Genomic DNA, 21,209 nt, shown 5'->3' with positions numbered 1-21,209 from the left:
GAATAGTGAATGAAAGAATTTATTCCAGCACTTTTCAAGATCGCGAAAGTTTTCGCCAAAAATGCAATGAGGCGAAATTAAGCCCTACTGTATCTACGAGCAAAAAATCACAGGTTTCCCATTCGATCCGTATGACCCTTCTTGACCAATCGGACCCGCAGGAGCTCAGCAAAGTTACATGAAAAGCATACGGCTATCAGCAATGCAATAATAATAGGCTGACTCGTCTTTTGACCGTCAGTTGCGCTCCGTTCCGCGCAAAGTCCTCGGGCTGCGCAGAACTGAAGTCGCATGCAATATAGCTTTCCATGTGAAGCATCGCAAAATTGATTCAAATATTTTCCAAAATCGACTAAATTCACGTCACATCGCAAGGGGCCCAATTATTTTTCGTCCCACAATGAATTGGTATGATTCTTGTCATACTCATCGGAACCGTGGCAGTGTGAACGAGAGATCAAGAACAGCAAAAGAACCAACAGATGGGGAAATTCAAAACAATACGGTTAAAATTAATTTTTTGTTTATTTCAATACAGGTTACATAAAATAGAGACAGTACTTTATCATAGATCATACATTGTATTCGACAGAGGTATGTTGCACCTATACGCCGAAACTGAAGCTTCACTTATAATAACTATCTGATATAGATCATGCATATTCTGCTGAATACAATGCATACTGCACACTCATTTCCGCATATGTACAATACTTAGGTTTTTCATGTAATGTTTAATCTTTGTGGAATTCTCTTCGTTTCACACTTCAATACTATTTGTCAGATACTTAAATTACTACACACACGGACACTCGAACACTCGTACTGTCATTCAGGTGCATTGATTTAACCATATATTGATGCATCAATTTTTGATTTTCCATCCTTACCTTTTCGAAAACCCATCGTAAATTTCATGATTTTCGGCCGTAACTTATTATCTGTCGTTCATAGTATAATTACTGCTCATTCTGCAGTTTCGTAAGAGAAATCTGATCTCCCCACAGATGCAAAATAGACACGTAGGACAGCAGAAGACCAACAGCTGAAGAAATACTGTGAAATATCTTCGTTTTTCGGCTGCAACTTTTCATCCGTTATCCTAGCGTATTCGGCCTTCGCGCAATCCATTCCTATTGCAAAATCACGTCGATATAGTACATCGAATAATTGATTCCAGCATTTTGCAAAAACATGAAAATATCACCAAAAACCGAAAACCTTACTTTTTTAAGTAAAGTTGTTCCGTCTCAGAATTGAATTGTATGATACTTTCTGCACCAACTTGACCTTCAATCACGCAAAAATCACATCGGAAAAAGCCTAGGACCAAACAAACAGCAGATAAATTTCTGTTTACAGTTTTTCTCGCGTTTGTTATTGTTGTTCTTGTCAATTGTAATGTGTCACGTGTCATGTCTTTTCTTCATGTGTCAAGTCTTATGTATTAGGTCTCAAGTCTCAATTGGTCACTATAAAGTCCTGTGTTTTTTGTCTAATATCAACATCGAGAATTTTTTGGTATCGAAAATTGTTTCATTGTCATCGAGCTCAATTTGACGGTTTTTATGGAATAAGAATGTATTATAATATAACAGAAATAAGGTTCACCCAAACATGGTGATTTATTGCACGATGTTCCAGAACACACATCAGTTTCCTAAAAAAAATTTTATGTCCTAAGACGGAGTCCCTATCAAGGCGGGACCCGGGGCTTCAGCCTCTCAAAGCTTCTTCCTCAATCCAGTACTGGATTTGTAGGTTCTTTCTCCGATTAATCGATCTCTCAGGGTCGCAAAAAACACTACTAGAACATCGTAGGATAAGTAGCTGGGCAATTACGAAGTGTATTTTCTGTTTTGCGGCTATTACTTTCGATTCGCTCATCACAGTTCCTTCAGACCATGCTTAACTTATTTTTTTCAAAACTCACGTTCGTGTAGCGTCTGTGTAATCGATAGTTTTTATTCGAAAAGCGAAAAATATTTTCCCATACAAGTCTGCCGCGACTGTGCATGGTAAAATAATCTCGATTGATGTTTCTGTATTCTATAAGATCGTACAGTGCGTGTGAGCCAGAACGTCTTTCCTCGTGACCTCAGTGTCGCAGTAATACTTGTAGTATCGCGTGTGACAAACTTCGAAGCTCGATGAAACAAAAGTAACGGGGAGAGAGGTACCAACGTGAATGCATAAAGGTTCGATCTAGATTGCACTGCATAGGCCGGAACCGAAATCACCTCTCTACGTATATCTATACATATGTATGTACCTGCATTGCATATGGATATAAAGTTATTCTCTACACATATGTTTATTCACGCACACCTGAGTCGAATCTGTCGCTGGTGGTGCTGACTCGATACGATATCAAGGCCAGTGATCCTATTATCCGAGTTTCTTGTAGCACCAACTGACAATGAGTAGCGTTCACGGAGAGAAAAATTTGAGAAAAATTACCCTGCTGTTACTATAATCGTGATGTAAAAAACACTTAATGCAGTTTTTACCGTGCTGCATCAGAAAAATGCGTCGTCACATTTTAAATTTTGTGCTGCCGAAATACATAGTTTTTAAGCAAGGTAGTAATTTTTTTCATAAAAACCCATAATTTTTGTAACATGCATCAATAAAAACTGCATTAGGTGTCTTTTACATCACGATTAGTAACAGCAGGCTAATTTTTCTCAGATTTTTCTCTCCGTGTACCTACGACTAAATCTGACTAGAGACGATAAGTATTCAACTGGAAACGGTATCAAATTCGCTGAAATCAGAGTAGGAATTTTACAAAGCCGAAGAAATCACTACAATATTACAATAATTACGTATCAATTTTTAGGAGCGAAATTTCAAGCTGTACTGGACTAATTGAACATTTTTATTCTACAATGAATTTGCAAAAATCTAGGTGCGTAATCCCTGGCAAAAGTTCTCTTGTACAGTTGTAAAACGATGCATCATGGATGTCATTATGACGATCGGTGTAAAAACAAGAATAGATATTATAGAAATAAAACATCGCGCGTCAAATAACGACTGTAACGGAATTGCAGCCGTGACGCTTTGAAGCGTGATACGTGACTCGACAGAGGATAACAATTTAGCAATTACACGAAACCAACATGGTACATCCATTGACAATGTGTTACAATTAGTTAGGGAATGAAAAACGAAAAAAAAACCTTCATTGTATGTAGCACTCGAAATGAAAATCGTGGGTAATTATCGAATAACTGTTGTAACTGTTATACGCTCCTCAATACGAATAAGGCGACACTGTAATCCTGATGTTTTTCATATCTACTAGAAATTTTGGAAAAAAAAAAAACACAGTGAGTATCGAATTGTCGGGTGGCAAAAATTGCTAAGGAGAGAAGATATAAGAACGAAACGAACAAGGACAAGGATGCAAGTTTAATAAAACGCGTATACGATCAAACAATTTAAGGAAGGATTGTGAGTATTCATTCGGTTATTTCACATTAGCACGTGAAATTAACAACTATCCGAAAGAAAACCTTCAGTTTCCGAGTGCTAATTAACTACATACTTTGGACTTAGTTGAAGTAAAGCAAAGGAAATAATCGTTAAGCTCTGCAGCTAGTGTTGCATGAAAGTGTACGTGCGTAATAACGCATAAGCATAACTGAGGCGTAAATATATGTGCATTGTCGACTGGAAAATATAATAGCCGTACCGTTATCCCTGGGTTATAACCACTCATCTGCTCCGGCCGAGTGATCCCAAATAGTTTCGAACGAAGTTCAATTATGATTTCTGTAAAATACGAACCTGCACACGTTTTTACAATAATCATTACGACCATCGTTCGGTTACGCGAATTAATCATCAGATTTACACGTTGATGACGAATAGAAAAGTCATATCCGAACCACTTGTATTCGGGAACAATTCATTGACGTTAATCAAAAACTCGACAATTCCAATCTGGTCAGCCTATTTTTATAATTTTGACGCGAGTTGCGTCGATTGCAATAATGTATTACCTACACAGGTTTAATTTTAATCAAATAATACTATCGATTGCTTCTTGTTTGAAAAGTCTCTTAGCCTGAAATAATGGTTACACGATTCCGATATACTCGTATGTGCAACTCGAGTGCATGCAGCATACGTATATCTACATATCTACATATTACGTTCGAACCTACGTACGTACATACCACCGTCTTGCGGATATGTTCACCAGTTGGATCGGTTGATGTCGGTATGTATACTCGTAATAAACGAAATAGCGTACGCTTTAATGCACCAAGGCTACGGATGACTTTCTAACAACAATCACTTTATGTAACGGCCATTATTCGTTCCTTTATTACAACAAACGTAAATACAAATAATAGTTTATAGTAATAATTATTGATGATAATATTATAATCATAGTAATAATAATAATAATAATAATAATAATAATAATAATAATAATAATAATAATAATAATAGTAGTAATGATAATGATACTAGTCATATATGAACAAAATCGACAAGTGATCGGGGATTTTGTTATTATTTATTATAAATACATTGTGGAGGAGGGACTAGAGGGCCTCTTTGGCGATTGGCCGCTGCCGCAAACCGTCGGCTAATTATTGTCAACAAAACACGTCTTAAGTCAAACAAACAAATTATAACGATTAAATGGTCAAACAATTGACATTTACTTACATAAAAAAAATTTTTACACAATATTTATAACATTCAAGCGCTTACACTACACACAGTTCACTGTCAAACAATGATAAACCGTTGCACAAAAATACTCTGCAGCCACACTTTCGTTTTAAAAAGAACCTGGTCATTTGTTTCATTTCTACATTCATTCATTCGAAAAATTCTCTACGACCTTTCAGAGTTTTCTAATTTTGCGCCACAGTCTTATAAATTCTGAGGTATAATATCTATTCAATTAACAATATTTTTAATTTTACTTTTTTATTCTTGTTTTTTTTTTCTTCTCTTTTTTCTCAATTGATTTTAGTTCTTTCTTAATCGTGGGGCATTCGGAAATTGAATTCCATCTATTCCGTTGTACCTTAGATTAAACGTGTTACGCAACCAATCAGCCACACTTAACGAACGTTATATACCTTAATGTAGAGTATTCGAAGAAAGAATATTTTCCGATTCAATAAGCAGTGCCAACATGTGGGCAAAAAAATAGCATTTGCCTGAGCTTATTAAATTTTTGATATTCGACAGTAAGTCGAGAATTTATACTCGAACGAATTTAACCGGTCGCGGTACAATACAATAAATAAATAGGATAAGAAATTAACATGTAGTATGTATTCTATTAATTACATGTAGAACGTATAAACACACTCGTCCTGACTCACACTTCCGATATATATACAGGTGGTTTCCTGCAAAAAGTGAAAATGGCTACAAGAGCGTTACCGCGATATTATAATATTTCTACGTAGACCTATCAACTAGCTAACAGAAATTAATTTCTTTAAACATTTTGCTCACAGTACAGCAAATTATCGAATTATATATGCAGGCGTTGTTGCCTAATTCTCGCCTATCTCGGCAGGTTGTAAGTTATGTGTACATATGTATACAGAATGAAGTCAATACTGGAAATTTATTCTTCTTAAAAGTAACTTGTCTACGATTCCTGCGATTAGTTATACAAGTATTCAATCTTGATACAAGTAAATATTTAATTAAATATGTACAAAGATAACTGAACGGGAAAGAAACCCAGCGAATCCAGGTCACGCTACGTGTAATAACGTCGCGTATAATAAATAGTGCCCGTAAATTACCAGTCTCTTTCAATTTTTTATAAATTATTGTCCACATGAAAATTCAACAACTTTTGTGAAACTGATTACTTCTATGTATTCCTCGCAGTTTCAATCTAACGAAGAAAAATTGATTGTACAAAATATTTTTATAAAATTAGAAACACGAAATGGCGATAAATAATTGCCGATAATAACATAACGCACAGTATCTGACAATTGCGACGACAACGTCGTTTCGGACACACGCGTACTTTTCATTTCCCTGTAAACCTATCAGTTTTCATTTAAAGCGATACGTTCTACAAGACACAATATGTGCAAAATAGTATCTTTTCAAGAACTGGGGTGCCTTGAAGGAATTATCCATCAGCGAAATTTTAATATAACAACGTTTGATTGATCTACCAAAGTAAAATCATGTGATAACGCTGTGATTGGTAATCCGGTAGTTGTCATCAGTCAAAATAAACGCAGTCGCCGTGATGAACGAAAAATCGTTAATTGTACGGAAAAAAAGCACCGCTGGATGAGCACTGGTAGCTTTTTTGGTGATTGATGCGTGAAAAATAAACCTTAACAAAGTACCACCCGCGACTGGTGATTTTCCAAATGTTACAGAAGTGACTTTTCGGGACATCAAGAATATATAATTAAAACCAGAACAAAATCTAAGCTAAACAATCGAACATCGATGATATTTTATTATCATCATACATGTAAAGATTACTCAGCTGCAGTAATAATGTTAACTTCTCATTGGTAATTCTTTCAAGACACTCCATTACCGCAAAAATCCACCCTTTAAAGGTGTATTCAATAGCAACAAATAATGGATTCCTTTCCGACAGATACAAAAAGAAACAAAACAGAATTCAAACATTTTTCCGTTTATCGGATTGTTCATTTAACGTACTGCCTCCTTCTGCCGGTCGATTTCGCCGAAGACTTCTTATTCGTGGTACTACTCGGGGCTGATAGACTAAGATTAGCAACAACGCCGCCATCGCTCCACGTCCGACTCCGGCTGGTCAAAGCAGAGTCGCTACAGAATCTGGGCCTCTGTATATGCAAATGGCCATTAGTTTCCTCGGTGGATTTCTCCCCTTCGAAAAACCTGCACATTTCTCTAACCGGAACGGACTTGGTGGCTCTGTTCAAGTCGTGAAGAGAACGCGCCCGTTGCTTTCCTCTGGGACTAGGATTCGCTTTGGCCCTGCCGAGGTCCTCGGTGCTTCTTGCGAGCCGGCCGCCGAGTCTCGACAACGATTCGAAAAGCGTGAGCTTGTCGCGAACCGGAACATAGTGATCGACGCGTTGACACCGCTTCAGGAGCCTGGCAATCGCTTCTTCGGATGGTTCAGGGGCGAGGGAAAAGGACGTCGGGGATTTCGGCTGGGCCGTTTCTCTGTGTTTTAGTGCTGAGGATCTGGTCGAGGACAAGGTGGGTAAGGAGGTCAAAGTGGCCGCGGAGACTTCGAATGGTGGAGTTTGTACTTGTTGGTATATCGGAATCCTGGACGAAACGGGTGCCAGTCGTTCCTTGCGATCGCAGATAGTTTCGACCTGCGTATCGACGTTCGACGAGTGATTAATCGACGTCGTCATGCCCCTGTCTCGGACACTGCGTCGTTCTCTGGCGCGGCTTCTGCGTTCGCCGACGCTGCAGGAAACTGAATCAGTTTTCGGTTGGCTCGATATGAGGTTCGCGGATTTGGCCAGGTTCCCCTGCTCCTCGAACCGCACAAAGTTTCCCGACACCTTGACTAGCGACGACTTTATCGCCTCGAATTTTTCACCCTCGAGAATCGAGCCGTTCGTCATCGCCGTCGTCCTCGACTCCGGTGACCTCTGACGCACCGTGGTCAAACCACACGAGGAGACATCTTTCGCGAATTTCTCACGCGACACCGAACCGTTCCTGCGCGTAGCTCGCACGCCGTTCGTCGAAGTCAACAGGACTATGTTGTGATTTTTATTATTGTTATTATTGTTGTTGGTCTCGACGTTTTTCTCACTCTCGGCAGAGCGGTAAATCCTTGTTAACTTGGCGAGAGACACGATGTTGTTGTTCTCCTCAGCCCGGGCCTTTCGGCGCCGGGCATCCTCCTCCACGACCCTGCGACTCCGGGCCTCGTTTTCCCTCCGCCTCGCCTCCTTGTACCTCTGTATCCTCTGCTCCTTGAGCTCCGGCTCTGGTAGAACTGTTTTGCAGATACCGTTGACGGAGTCGACGGAGTCGACGCTCGACTGGCCGCCACCCCAGGGCAAGCTGTCGTCGCTACCCTCGCTGCTCTCGCTAAAGGCCCAAGGCCTCGTGGCTGGAGGTTCCTTCGGGAGTATATGAGGAATACTGCGAAACTCCACGTGGACGTCTTCGTCGCTCGAATTGCTAAACCATCCTCGCAGCTCGCTCCTGGCTCTCCTCTGGTGTTCCTCTGACGTGATCGAACTGTTCACCTCTCGCTCCTTCGAAGAGTTACGGAACCAGGAGCGCAGTTCGCTTCGAGACCGCCTTCTGGACTCGGTGGGGCTGTCCGGTAGCGGCACCGGACCTCGAGGGCAGATGGTCAGGATCTCAAGGAAGTTCAAACAGCGCTGAGCCCGGAACGGTGTTTGTCTAACGAGTTCAGCAGCGATAGCGCGCACCCAGGACCAGTAAATGGGTTCTGTGTCGGCCTGGAAAAAGAAAAGCTCGATTGATTCATTGGGTAAAGAACGGATATCGTAGAGAAAAGTCTTGATTGACTGTTTCGAGTAAGCATTGGGTTTTAAAATTTTAACTCCGACGATAAATTTTTCAATCCAACAAAACTGTTTCAACAACGATGGAAAGTTTCACGTTGCTCAATTCATCGCAGGAGAACCATGACGACGTTACGCGTAGAATTCAGCCGACTTCCGATGCCAACGCCATCGTACGTTCTTTCGGCGGATGTGAAACTTGGATGAACCCGCGACTTTCTGCTTGGTAATTGCAAGGTCGCGGTCGCCAATTACAAAGCGTCCGGATCAGGAATCGTGCACCTCCGACCCGCTAGTCTATATTGTTCAACGATATAAATGTTTGGTAACAATTGTGTTGCTAAGTCTCGTTGGTGGATACAAGTCGTTGATCTCGATTAGATTATACAGAACAGAATTACTGAGCTTCGTCCAGTATTGATTAAACCAACATAAATCGTCGATTCATTAATTACCAATTATAAAACATCAAATTTATCTTGCAGTCTCGTTGCGCTCTTCGCACGATACATCCGTATTTGTACAGAGAGGCTATCTTTCGAGTGGAATGATTCATTCTCGCGGGCTCGGAGAGTTCAAACTTTTTTTTGTACTTAATGAAACACACATGGCCAACAGAGATACGTCTCGCCGTGTACAGCTGGATAGAAAAGTGTGTAGAGTGAATATACATGCATACGCATTAAGAGAAGATCCTGAACAATGGGTCATGGGAGAGCGATCTCCGACTCCCACGCTAACCATAGACGTGCTTGTATCTTAACGATCTTATGGAAGAGAGGACGACGGCGACGACCTTGACTTCTCAACAAAGCCATTAGTTTTAACTCATCAGTTATATATCAGCAAAATTACATACGTGCCCGCTTATCAATGTGCTCGGCGTAGATATACAACTTGATATTACGTAAGCATCGGATCATTCAAAGGCATTATACGCGCAAGATGCCTTGGGTTCAATCACCAGTTTAATTCCTCGATTGTACGTTCACTTGCAAATGATTTTTTCGCCTAGCATGTACCTAGATACAGGGGGTACTTCAATATCGGTAAAAATAAACCTTTGAGAAGATTCAAGTTTAATTTTCAGAATTACTGCATCGAATTCTTATATCAGTAGCTTAGAAAAAAAACTAGCGATGATCAGATGTCCAGCAAATTTCATTCCGAGCCTTTTTGCAACGGTGCTTGAGATATTCCGGACGTAAAAACGTTTCCCACGAAACGCGTATAAAACGAAACCGAGAAAACTGTTGTACATACCAGGATTCAAGTCCGTCTATAAATGTACGAATAGCATGGTATTGTTGCCAGTGTGAGTGAGTGCGCATGATTGACTTGGAATGCGTAGCGTCGTGCGATTTTTTACTTTGTATTATCATCATTTATTGGTATTCCGTCTCGAGAAACGACCGTACAAGCATCTCGATCAGTCGTATCATGGACTGCTGCCAAGTCACGATGTCTAAAAACGACACGGGTACGTTCTGCAGGTGCATCTTAGCAAAGAAGTTCAACTCGTTCCCCTAGGTCAGAAACCGCGCCGAGCAGACTCTCGCGGTGCGTGATTATGTCTTGATTATTATTCCGTTACGTGACTGGAGCATTACGCGATTACGCTAACCATGCACGATGCTTGTATGGAAATGTCGTGAGGCATGCACCTCGACGTCACATTCAGAAATCATTCATTCCTAAAACTCGTCAGCTCACCCAAAACGTAGCCAGGGTGCCATTCTGGGGATTGCTCAAGGTGAAACCAAGAGCGGAGTCGTGGGGCTGGCATATACTTGGAGTTGCTTGGCGCAGGTTCAGCGCTCTGAGAGGAAGCCTCATCGGGGTTCCCTCGACCCAAAGCCATCCCATCCTGATCGTAACCATCCTCTGTTCTCCAAGGTTTTCCACATACAGTTCACCTGGAAAGATAAAATGGGTATACATCAGCTCGAGTGTCAGCACCGTCAACGACGTCGACTGACAATAAGCGACAGGTCGATTGAAGACGATGAAAAACTCGCGGCTCATTCATTCTACGGCGAGAATATATCGTTAGAATTGTGAATGTTCGGTAGCGTTTCGTGTTACGAACCAGGCACCGTTACCTAGATTTCATCTAATGAATTTCTTTCGACCCTTTTACCGCGGCCGACGCCGCGACGTTCACATATGAAACAAATTTGGAAATTCCGTTCGCGTTGAAGAACCACTTTGAGCGAAAGGATTGCCACGTTCATTAACGATACGTTAATTACTCTTCCCCCATTATATGCTGCACAAGGCGGGATTGCGTACTGACTCGACAATTGCGATTCAGCCTGCAAGTTGTCTCTTCAGTCTCTGCAGTCGAAAGAGAGAAGTCTTGGAGGTATAATAAGTATCTACTTCTTCATGAATATTCAAGCGGTTACGATTACGTGACAGATGACAGCTCCTCAGCCCTCGCAGGCGGCACTTGCAATTATACCTATATCCATGCAATCGTTGAATCGCAAATTGCTAGAGTGACGAGCGCTGCAACAGATCATAGTGTTTGGATCACAGCCTGTCTCGCATACGATAAGAAAATGATTGCGACCAGTGCTGCCAGTTGTCGGTTCACATTTTATCCTCCTTATTCAGTGCAAATGAGAAACAGGTCACCGACATCTTCTTATTCTTTGCGGAAAAATCCTTGCCAAAATCGATTTGACCAACAACGAATGGATACCACAAATGACGATAGTATAGCGACCCCCCACATCTGTCATGTTTACCTGGAATGTGGATTGCGAAATATCGGAATGCAAGCGGGAGAGAAGGAGCGGCCGTCCGACCTTGTCTCATGAGTAGGTATTATGATACGTTCGACCGACTAAGATCTGAGTGACCAGCCGTCGGAGAAGAATGGAGGAAAGAAAGAGAGAAATAGAGATAGAGAGAAGAAGACAAAGACAGAGAAGTTCAGAGAGCCGTGCTGGCTATAATCAAAGCCCCTAACTTATCAATGGGAATTCTATTTTAACGAGCATTCCGGGTCGGCTGAGTTCAAGTAGGAAGTGACCTCATACGGTTTCGTGATAAAATTTTGTATAAATATTTTAGAAATGCCATGTGAAAAAAGTAGCTAACACAGTTATGCAACTCTAAAGTATCTTATTAATAGTATTAGTATTTAATTAGTAAGAAAAATATAATGAGAATTTATTCTCATATTGATATGTGACAGATGAAGTCCCCGGCTGAAATTGCGGTAGACCCATGCGTCTATTTCCAATTTGCGCATTCTATGACATATACAGATACAAACTAGTCCCCTGATATTTTGGAACATACACCATCCACATTCTCACTCGAAAGAAACCCCGATAGTAAACACAGACGAGTCACGAAAACGTCCTAACCAAATTCTTAAAGCTGTACTCATAGAGATTACGTCATACAGATAAGTACCCAAGTTCACAATTTCTTTAACCTTCGTCACTTGGTGGGTGCTTCAGGAAAGTGAGGATAAGTATTTGTGAATGCAGGAAAAAGATAAAGAAACAAGCATCGTTTGACTACGAAGTTTCTGTCGTTAGCTGCCATTGACGTAGTAAAACATTCGGAACTGAGCAAGCGATCTAGTCGCACTAATTGACATTATCTTGATTTGCACTGCACTCCCCGAATCATGAAGCCGAAGCTAGCAGCAAGAGTTAGCAGCCAAATGTGTTTAAACTTTTTAGAAACAGGAAAAATGCATCTCAGTTTTATCCTCACAACTGTATAAAAGTATCGGAGGGCTCAAGGTATTTCAAAAAATTTTCTTATCGACCTTCACTACCTTATTCGAATGAAGATTAGGACGTTCGATCGCTAGCTTCAACCTCGTCCCCGAATCAGCTGAACCCTTTCCGTATTAGCCATAGACGGATTCCACAGAAGATATGAATATGGTGTGGTAATTGGGTTGTTTTCACGTGGGAAAGAAACAGAGCGGGCTATTAACGAGTTGGTTTTGTTTCCAAATTGGCATTATAAGGCCACGGCGAAATATCGAGTCTGTTAACGACCGTAATTGAAGGCTCCGGCTAATTGCTTTGTATAGCAAAGCGACGTCGTCAAGGTGTTAAGATAACGAGCGATTCACCGTTTCGGATTTTCATTTAAACGGAGGAGCGAAACGAGACGTCGCTCACAATCAGTCGGATCTCGTTCTCTCTCTCTCTCTCTTTCTCTGTCTCGTCGCATTACCTTCTCGCAAGCCATCCGGTAATGAAGCTTGACAGTTTTTACGGTTATACATGAGCAGGCAAGATAGTGGGCCAACCGGAAATGCTGGCCGTTGGGCGATCCGCCGTCGCGTCGGCAGCTGTAGACCTTACGATCCGTTGTTTTGGTCGGCTATTTAATTTGCGATGAAAATTAATTTTGGCCGGACCTCCGATCAATCGACCAATCCGACACGGCGTTGCGAAAGTTCACGGTAAAAAAACGTCCGAGGAGATTGAGCACATACTCGCTTACTTAGGCTTAGGTGTTGTTCTATAGAAACTGATTTCGGATTTATCTTGAGAGAAGATCAATCGTGGATAGCACGAAGCCAAAGATCAAAGACCTTGTGCGTTACGGTAATGTAGCAACGCGTTCGATCGCGGTTATACAAGCGGATTTACGTCGGAGAAACGTACGTCACGTTACACACGCCTCGAGTCCTTTCCAAATTCAATTGTGCCGAGGATCGCAATACGAGAGGTTTTACACGAGCGCAAAACTTTTCGGATGGAAAGCGGTCGCCGGTTAAGTATGTACTACACACGTATATTATGCAAACGACAAACTAGGCATTGAATAATCGGACATCTGACGGGTTACTCCCACAGTCAGCGAAACTCTAGTACAATCAAAATGACTGATCCGAGAACGGCGCATAGTCGTAGCGTAGGATATACGTTTATTCGATGACACAGTTCTGTTCTCAGTGTATTGCAATCTTCCTCAGCCTCGTTCTTCAATCAGTTATATTTAGTAATTCTAATCTCCATTCGCGTCTCCTCGGTCCAATTTCACGCAATTATTTACAAAACAGAAGCAGCGAACCGTGTGACTACACAGCCAGACGAAGTTGAGTGAGGGTCAAGAATACTTGTTGCTTAACTGGAAGAATTAACAAGCGAGATCATCGTCGTCTTAACTCAGATCAGAGTTATACGGTTACATGTAACACTGCATGTCCGCGGAGTGATGATGACTCCGAGGGAATTGCAATTGTTCCTCGTTAACGGGGATTATTAGAATTACGCGTACCACGTCCGAAGTGATCGCTGTGTAAGCGAAGAACTCGAATAATTCTCAAGACCGAGTCCATCGTCATCGCAATAAACGCGGAGTATTCTTCCAGAAGTTCTCGCTTTCTACGTATTATATATACAACAAGTCGACGGTTAATTGAAAGAAGTTCAAGCACCATACGGCATGCAGACGGTGCGCACTCGGTTGATCACCGCGTCTTCTCGTTTCTTTTTTATTTTTTTTTTTTTGCCCCTCACTTTCATCTTCCCTGCACCACGTTATGCGTTTTCGACCCTGACATTTCGTGGCCAAAGCATTGGGTGCATACAACACGCTCTGTTTCAATGTGTGGGTATAGAAGAAGGCAGGCGACACTGGCAGCTAAGCCATGGAAAATGTAAGCGGTACAGGGTACAATGGAGGTAAAGGGACATAAAGAGTGGAGGAGAAATAAAGAAAGGCAGAGGAGGGCGGATGTCCGCATCCTGCAGCTTCGTTTCTCTCCTCTTTCTCGTCTCCCCCCCCCCCCCCCCCCTCTCCCTCTGCTCGTCGAATTCTCTTCACCTCCCTCGTTCTCCTCAACGAGATACCCGACACCCGCGAGCCATTGCGTCATCGGAAGATGCACCGCGAGAGACTGCAGTCTCCTTTATCTTTATCGGGTGCTGCTGGTGCGTGAGTCGTGTCTCTCATATATCAGCGTGTGCGTTACGTGTCACTGTGCGTACACACTCGTCTCAGTTAGTTTCGCGCCCCGCCCAACGTGGGCGATAGAACATGTGCGCCGACTCTTCTGAAATGCGTGCACCACTGCAACAGCACTCCAATAACCCCGTGTCTCTTTTATATATGTATATATCACGCATGTAAGAAACGGAGGAATATATAACAGAAGAAGGCTTCGTCGCGACGCAATTAAGAAAAATGTCCGTTTGAATCTTCCAGGGCATCGAACTTTGCGTCTAGTGCACTGTAATGTAACGAACACCGTGATTATGATCCGTTAATTTTCTTGTCAACGCTTTATACTCACATGTAATTTCTATCGCAGCATTAAAAATCGATTTCATACGATTCTGAACGGTAATTGATAGATGCAGCGTTACTCATCAAGGGGATGTGACGAATACTATGCATAATAGCTACATTCATTAAAGGCTGGGCGTATCGTTCAAGCATATGCAAAAAATCTCCAAGTCCCTATTAATGACTACCTTGTAAGTCGCGTGACGGGGATGCGGCGGCGCATGCATACACTTATTACTCTACGTTTCTGCACATATACGACATGCCTTTAGACACGAGCAGACACTGGAAGGCGCGTGTAGCGTACACTCGGTCAGACTAATTCTGTCATCACTGCATAAAAACTTAAAAGATATGCAGCACGGTTGGTAACGCTGTTAATATCCGAGTGATTACGAGAATGTGCGAATTAATCTACACCACATTTTGTCTTTACGTGGGTAAAGTAATTCGAATACGACCTAGACTGTGGGCGACAGGAACGAATGTCGTTGAGTGTACGTGTAAGTCCGCAAGCACAGTTTAGGGATTCGTGAGGCGTTTCGGCGGCTGCCGTCTGCACGTCCCTTTCCATTCTATATATTCGTGTGTACAATATTTTCTCGTTTCGGCGAAGTTTGCCGATGCAGCTGCATCAGGATGACACTCAGTCTTTCCCCCTGCGTATAATCCCACCAACATCTCGTGCCTTGTAGGAATTGTTCCTTTTTTGAAAACACGCACGCCCGCACACACACGCAAGTATAAATCTTTTCGTCATGGATCTATTAATAATAGCCATAAACCATAAAGCGCTGTTACGAATTTCTGTACTCATTTCGTAGGCACCTTTCCTAATTGGTACATATATATTCTCTGAAGGAGAAAACTCCCACGCTTCTACGTCACAGACACATGAACTCGATTTGAACCCGGCGGTGTATTGTACAAGGCCCGCATATCCGTTGTACTGCCAATGATGCTGACTTCGCGATACGTGCTTATGCAGCTGTGTCTCCACACGAGTATGGTACCTGGATCCGCATCTGATACGTGACGGGAATAAGTGTCGATTGATTTTCTTGAAGTTAAAAAATTATCGACAGCAAGAAGAAACATCCTCACATCGTGACGGTTTAGTCTAATCGTATGTAACCACGAAATTTCTCATCGGAAAGACGACCCTGGACGTTGAGTGAAAGATGAATTCAAGATCTGCGTCGAAGTAGATTCGTAGGTACATGAAAATCAGTCCAGCGCGAATATTGTATCTTTGAAAATGTCCCAAAGTCCCCGATCGATTTTTCGAATCAAAGTGTGAAATCGGTCAAATGATACTGGAGGGGAAAAAATTAAGATATATTCGATGTTGGAATATTTACGGGTGGAACTTTCACGCTCAACGGTCCGAAAAATTCGAGTGTTAGAACTGATCATCCCGGAATTAAAGCATCCTCAAACGTACACGTTCATGATGCGAGAGTCATCTTTCAAAATCTGTCACTCGTGGATCGGGGTGCAGAGGCGATTCAAACGGCGAACACCTATCGTAGCTGAAATCCAAATTTCACTCTTTACCCGACTTCCGACTCTCCAATTTTCCGCCACCGATTCCCCTCCAGCTTCCGACTGTCAACCGAGGATATACCTTGTATACCTACCTATATCTATTCCGTAACCACAGAGAAGAACCAGTTACAGATTAAGAAATCTCGTACACGCAGGTGGTGGAGAGCTTGGAACCGACCAACTTTCACAAGCAGGCATTACAAGCGCCGCGGCGCGTCACCGTCAACCATCGTCTACCTATGATACCCTTCGGCGAGGACACCGTACTCCACCGGAAACACTCGGTGTCTGTACAAGAATAAATTAGGAAAAAAAAAACTCGCAAAAATTCATCTTGGCATGGGTTTGCACGCCACTCTCGTTATCAGGTCAGCCTTGGGGCTGTAGGGGAATTTGAACCGACGGTAAACAAGAAAAATAGGTCAGCTGCATAACGCGATATAAACTGAAATTGAATTTTTTTTCTGTACATAACAGTGATAAATATTTTTTACAGGTAAAAAAATATACATAAAAATAAAAATAAAAATAAAAAAAAAAAAAAAAATAAATAAAGTTACGGCTAGAGGTTTCCGTTGTTGTAAAGAATTTTCTAACGCCAGTCGTATAATTGCACGCGAATAAGTGTAACGTAACCTGCACACCGGCGGGTAAAGGCACGCGCAACGCGGAAGTGATAATTGTGTAGGTACCTTTACAAACTCGGTGAAATATACACATAACAACAAGGAGCCGAACCGGAACTTTTGTGCACCGAAGCAACGGCGCCTGTCTGTCCCCCACGTAGTATACCAGGGAACCGTTTGCTTCCCCAGATGACTGGGATAACGGTGTGACGAGAATGGAGGATGGAAACATAGGCGAAGGGGTTTCAAGTGTCTGAACCGGCGTTTCCCATTGGCGGGCAATTTGAACGCGCTTTGGTTATAACCGTGCAAAATCGGATTCGCCGGTGTGCCAATTAAAGTGCGCATGTACCGCGATATTACACTTTCTCTGTATATAGGATATAATATGGTCTGCCGAGGAGGAAGTTTTGCGCGGACGATAGTTGATATTACTCTAGTTATAGGAAGAGAATTAAGGGAAATTATTATGTCGATGAATCGCGCGTGCAATTTTTTCTTTTTTTTTCAACGTCGAGTGCAGTTACGAGTACAGGGCGTGTCTTGTGCTCGATGTTCCTTCTCCGCACCTCGAAAACCACAACGCAATGCAACGGACAAGGAAGAGTAAGAAAAAAAAAGGATAGAGGGAGAGAGAAAGACGAGGGACAGGAAATGAGCGCTTTAAACACGCGCTCAATCGAAAGCTATCTTGATATATGTATAGAATGAACAAAGTGAAGGTAGAGATATTAGTTATTAAGTAAGCTGGCAATGTTTACGGTACCCTCCATGCATCGGCGGTAAGGTACGATATATATGACGATGAGAGCTGCCGCGAGAATCGCTGGTATAATACAACGCGAAAGGAAATTAAGATCTAAACCGAGTAACGTTTGTGTGTATACACGGCAATTAGTGATGATATTTCATACCGTATAAACGGCCTAGAGTTGAAATTTTTTTTTTTTTCAATTTACAGTTACATATTTTTAATCAACATGTTACGGTTAGGTCGTGATTGTGTTGAAAAATCGAGTCACGGCGTTCATACTTGAAATTAGTACTACTTTTAACGTTGGCATAGGTAGGCGTACGCAGGCACATATACATGTTCAGATTCAATTCGAGTAGGCGTACACGCTTGTAATTTGAAATTACGGAAGGAAGTCCTCAAGATTTTCTAATTAATTCCTCGTCATACAATTACACGCCTCGTTTACGAGAGAACACTGTTTTACATGAATTATTATAATTACCAGAGCTAACCAAGCCCTACGGGAAGATTTTATGGCTGTTTAAAAAATTTAAAGAGAAACGTCAACGGCATACCTCGTTTAACCCGTGCCGACAAGCCAAGCAACCGCCACGAGTTAGGACACAGCGAAAAAGCAGTAATTTTTCACGAATCCCAAGGAACCACAAATTTTCCAATTCGTGTGATTATCTCTACCCTGATTCTCGAATATGGAACAACTTTTTATCTGTCTTTTTTTCTTCGGCTTTTGCCCCCCCCCCCCCCCCCCCCCAAATCGTTACAATAGCGATCGAGCCCGCTATTCAGAATAGATTTTCACCATGGCCGAGTCCGCCCTTTCACCATAATACGCCCGGATTGATTCGCGCAATTCTCTGACAGACTTATCCTAGTCAAACACATCTGTAGAGGAGTGATTTTTTGCCCGCACCTTGCCGTAAGGATAATTTATTCATGAATATCAAACGTGTACTTTGGGGCCCCGATGTCACGAGTGACCCACATTTCCGCCCCATACACCGTCAATTCATCGTCATCGATGTACTCCACACTCGAGTTTACCTCTTTACACGTATACGTACGTACGTACACGTTGCGATATCTTTTCTACATCTTTTCTTACGCCGCAACACGAATCATTCGGCATATTTGATTGACACGCGTTCTAAGCATCCGAGCAAGTATGCTAAAATGTGTCAATGAAAAAACTCCAACGACAAAAGAAATTTTTGCTACCATTTGCACCTACTTTCACTCTTTTCAAACTTTCGTTCAAAATTGATTCCATTTGACAGTGAATCGGAGTATTTTTGTACAGCTTAAACAACCCAGAGTCTCTTCGGTAGGATTTAGAAGGAAACTAAAAAATCCGCACTGTTTGGTACCACCTACTTCGTGATGTGAAGAAGAGAAAAAGTTCCCGCGGAAAGACGCAGAGATCTGTGTGATCCTGTCCTGTCTTTTGACCCGAGTAAGAAGTGCTTGGCGGTCATAAAGACAAGCCGATGTTTTCGATGTCGTTTCTTGTCTGGCTCTAATCTCCCTCGTTTCTATATACATACCTACCAACATACGTTAAACGTACGTACAAAGAGTGGAAGTAGACGCAGGGTGGAGAAGACGAGCATTGTCGGAACGATATTTCACCAGCAAAGCGTCGCGACACCGACACCGAAAACGGCTCGGTATACATATATGGTGGTCGAAGAATTTAAACGAGATTTTATTTTTAGGGTAAGCGGTAAGACGGCGCTCCGGTATTTGAAGGCATCGGGTCGCGGGAAGCGCGAGGGCTCAAATGTCGTGTCCAATTTTTATATCAAGTTCACCCTCGCAATTGACGAAGAAGTAATATAAAGCTCGCAAGTTTTTCATTGCGTGCTTTGCGAGAGCGTTCGTTTGACGGATAGGCGGTGAAACATGATTCAAGGAAAACTGAAATGCTAAACAAACTCGCTGTTTTCTCCGTATTCTCACTAGGAAAAAAAAAAGAGTCGGTGTTGTTAAACAAAGAAATATCGTGCGTCGTCGTCGTCGTTGAGTGGATGCAAAAACTGGGAACCGGAGGAACTAATGATCTGTAATTTTTACTGAGCGAAGGAACGAAAACCGGAAAGCACAGTAGCTGGTACTTTCAGAGAAAATCAAATACCGCTGAATTATATTTGTCGATAATGTCGCACGTGTATAAAAAATTAATTATACAATTCCCATAGCGCGATATTCCAGACATATTTACAACCGTGGCGGCAACGAAGGATAAGTTATTTAATAATGCGCACGAGAAGGAGGAAGTGACGTAAAAGCAGAAAACCGCGATACAAAGCCGGAGTGATTAACGGTTTAATATTAGCGGAATCATACGCGTTTTAGTCGTTGTTGATTTTTCAATCACACATGAAGATGAAGACAAACCGGGCAACGAAATAACGAACTGACAGAAATTCAGAAGGGCACAAAGAAAATTCGCGATTGTAAATGCATGCGCGTGTGTAATGTAGCATTGCTGGCAAGAGAAAGTTCGGACTGCTTTTGTACGTACGGGAATTGAAATAATCGTAACGACAATCGGCAGCGAATCGCGAATGCATAATTACCCTACGGGTTGTGCATATTGGCGTATATGGGTATTGCAACAGAGTACCGTAAATTACAGGTACTCTGGCCTGGTAGAGATCACATACAATAGGTACGCACCTGACGATTACATGTCAGTGAACACGTTACGTCCTAAACATCCATCTATACCTGGCTTACATCCACATTCAATTACATAAGTTAATTAGAATTATTTAAAAACTTATTGTTAATGTCGTGTCCACGCAGTGATTAGAATCTTCAGCTGTGGTCTGAAAAAAAATTCGTGCATTCCGTAAAAATTTATTATTTTACCGCTAAGGCAGCAGCGTTTGCATCGTTAATCTCGTCTATGTATCTCAGTTAATTCCGAGTCACTATCAGGTGCAGTCGTATAATTCTCGTTAATCAAGTCTGATGCAGACACTCAAAACTAATTAGAAGAAACCGTTAGAAACGTTACGAATAAAATAGACATCAGCTAAAAATCACCTGGGTAAGGATTATTTCTGTAACAGGAAATTATATTTATAACTATTATGGAAAAAATAGATTCCCGATTTAGAGAGGGGAAGAATACTTGGAGAAAAAAAAAAAATTCAGAGTTTTCTTTGCACTAGACAGACTCGACAAGTACGTATTATTTATGCCGTTGTCAAGAAAATTTAATGCAGTAAGATTATAAAATCTACACAGCGCAGATAAGGCGTTGGGTAAACGTTGTGTATTATCGCTTGGTGAAGAGTTTTTCACTCTAAGCAGCCGTAATGTTTTTTTTTTTTTTTTCCACCCTAAACCGCGGTCTACATCCGCTTTACTGCATGATGCCAGAGTTGCATATCACTCCTGGTATACGTTGTACTCGTATCTCAATAACGGTTTCTTCGATTCCATCGTGAGGTTTTCAACGTTTGAAAAATGTATTTC

At 41.8% G+C, this 21,209-nt stretch overlaps 1 protein-coding gene across 1 annotated transcript in view; it reads right to left on the bottom strand.

The window, feature by feature from the left end:
• Positions 1-4,905: 4,905 nt before the first annotated feature.
• Positions 4,906-21,209, bottom strand: part of LOC107222036 — a 42,294-nt gene continuing 25,990 nt past the window's right edge. Inside the window, exons 2-3 of the mRNA XM_015661242.2 lie at positions 10,233-10,435; positions 4,906-8,453 (exon numbers count right to left, since the gene is read on the bottom strand). Coding sequence (XP_015516728.1) covers positions 6,678-8,453; positions 10,233-10,435 — 1,979 coding nt within the window. The 3' untranslated portion in view covers positions 4,906-6,677. The remainder of the gene's footprint in view (positions 8,454-10,232; positions 10,436-21,209) is intronic.

The sequence above is a fragment of the Neodiprion lecontei genome, chromosome 1 (assembly GCF_021901455.1).
Source record: "Neodiprion lecontei isolate iyNeoLeco1 chromosome 1, iyNeoLeco1.1, whole genome shotgun sequence".
Lineage (NCBI taxonomy): Eukaryota > Metazoa > Arthropoda > Insecta > Hymenoptera > Diprionidae > Neodiprion > Neodiprion lecontei.
Note: the sequence above shows the minus strand (reverse complement) of the source record. Positions and strands in the feature narration are given on the sequence as shown.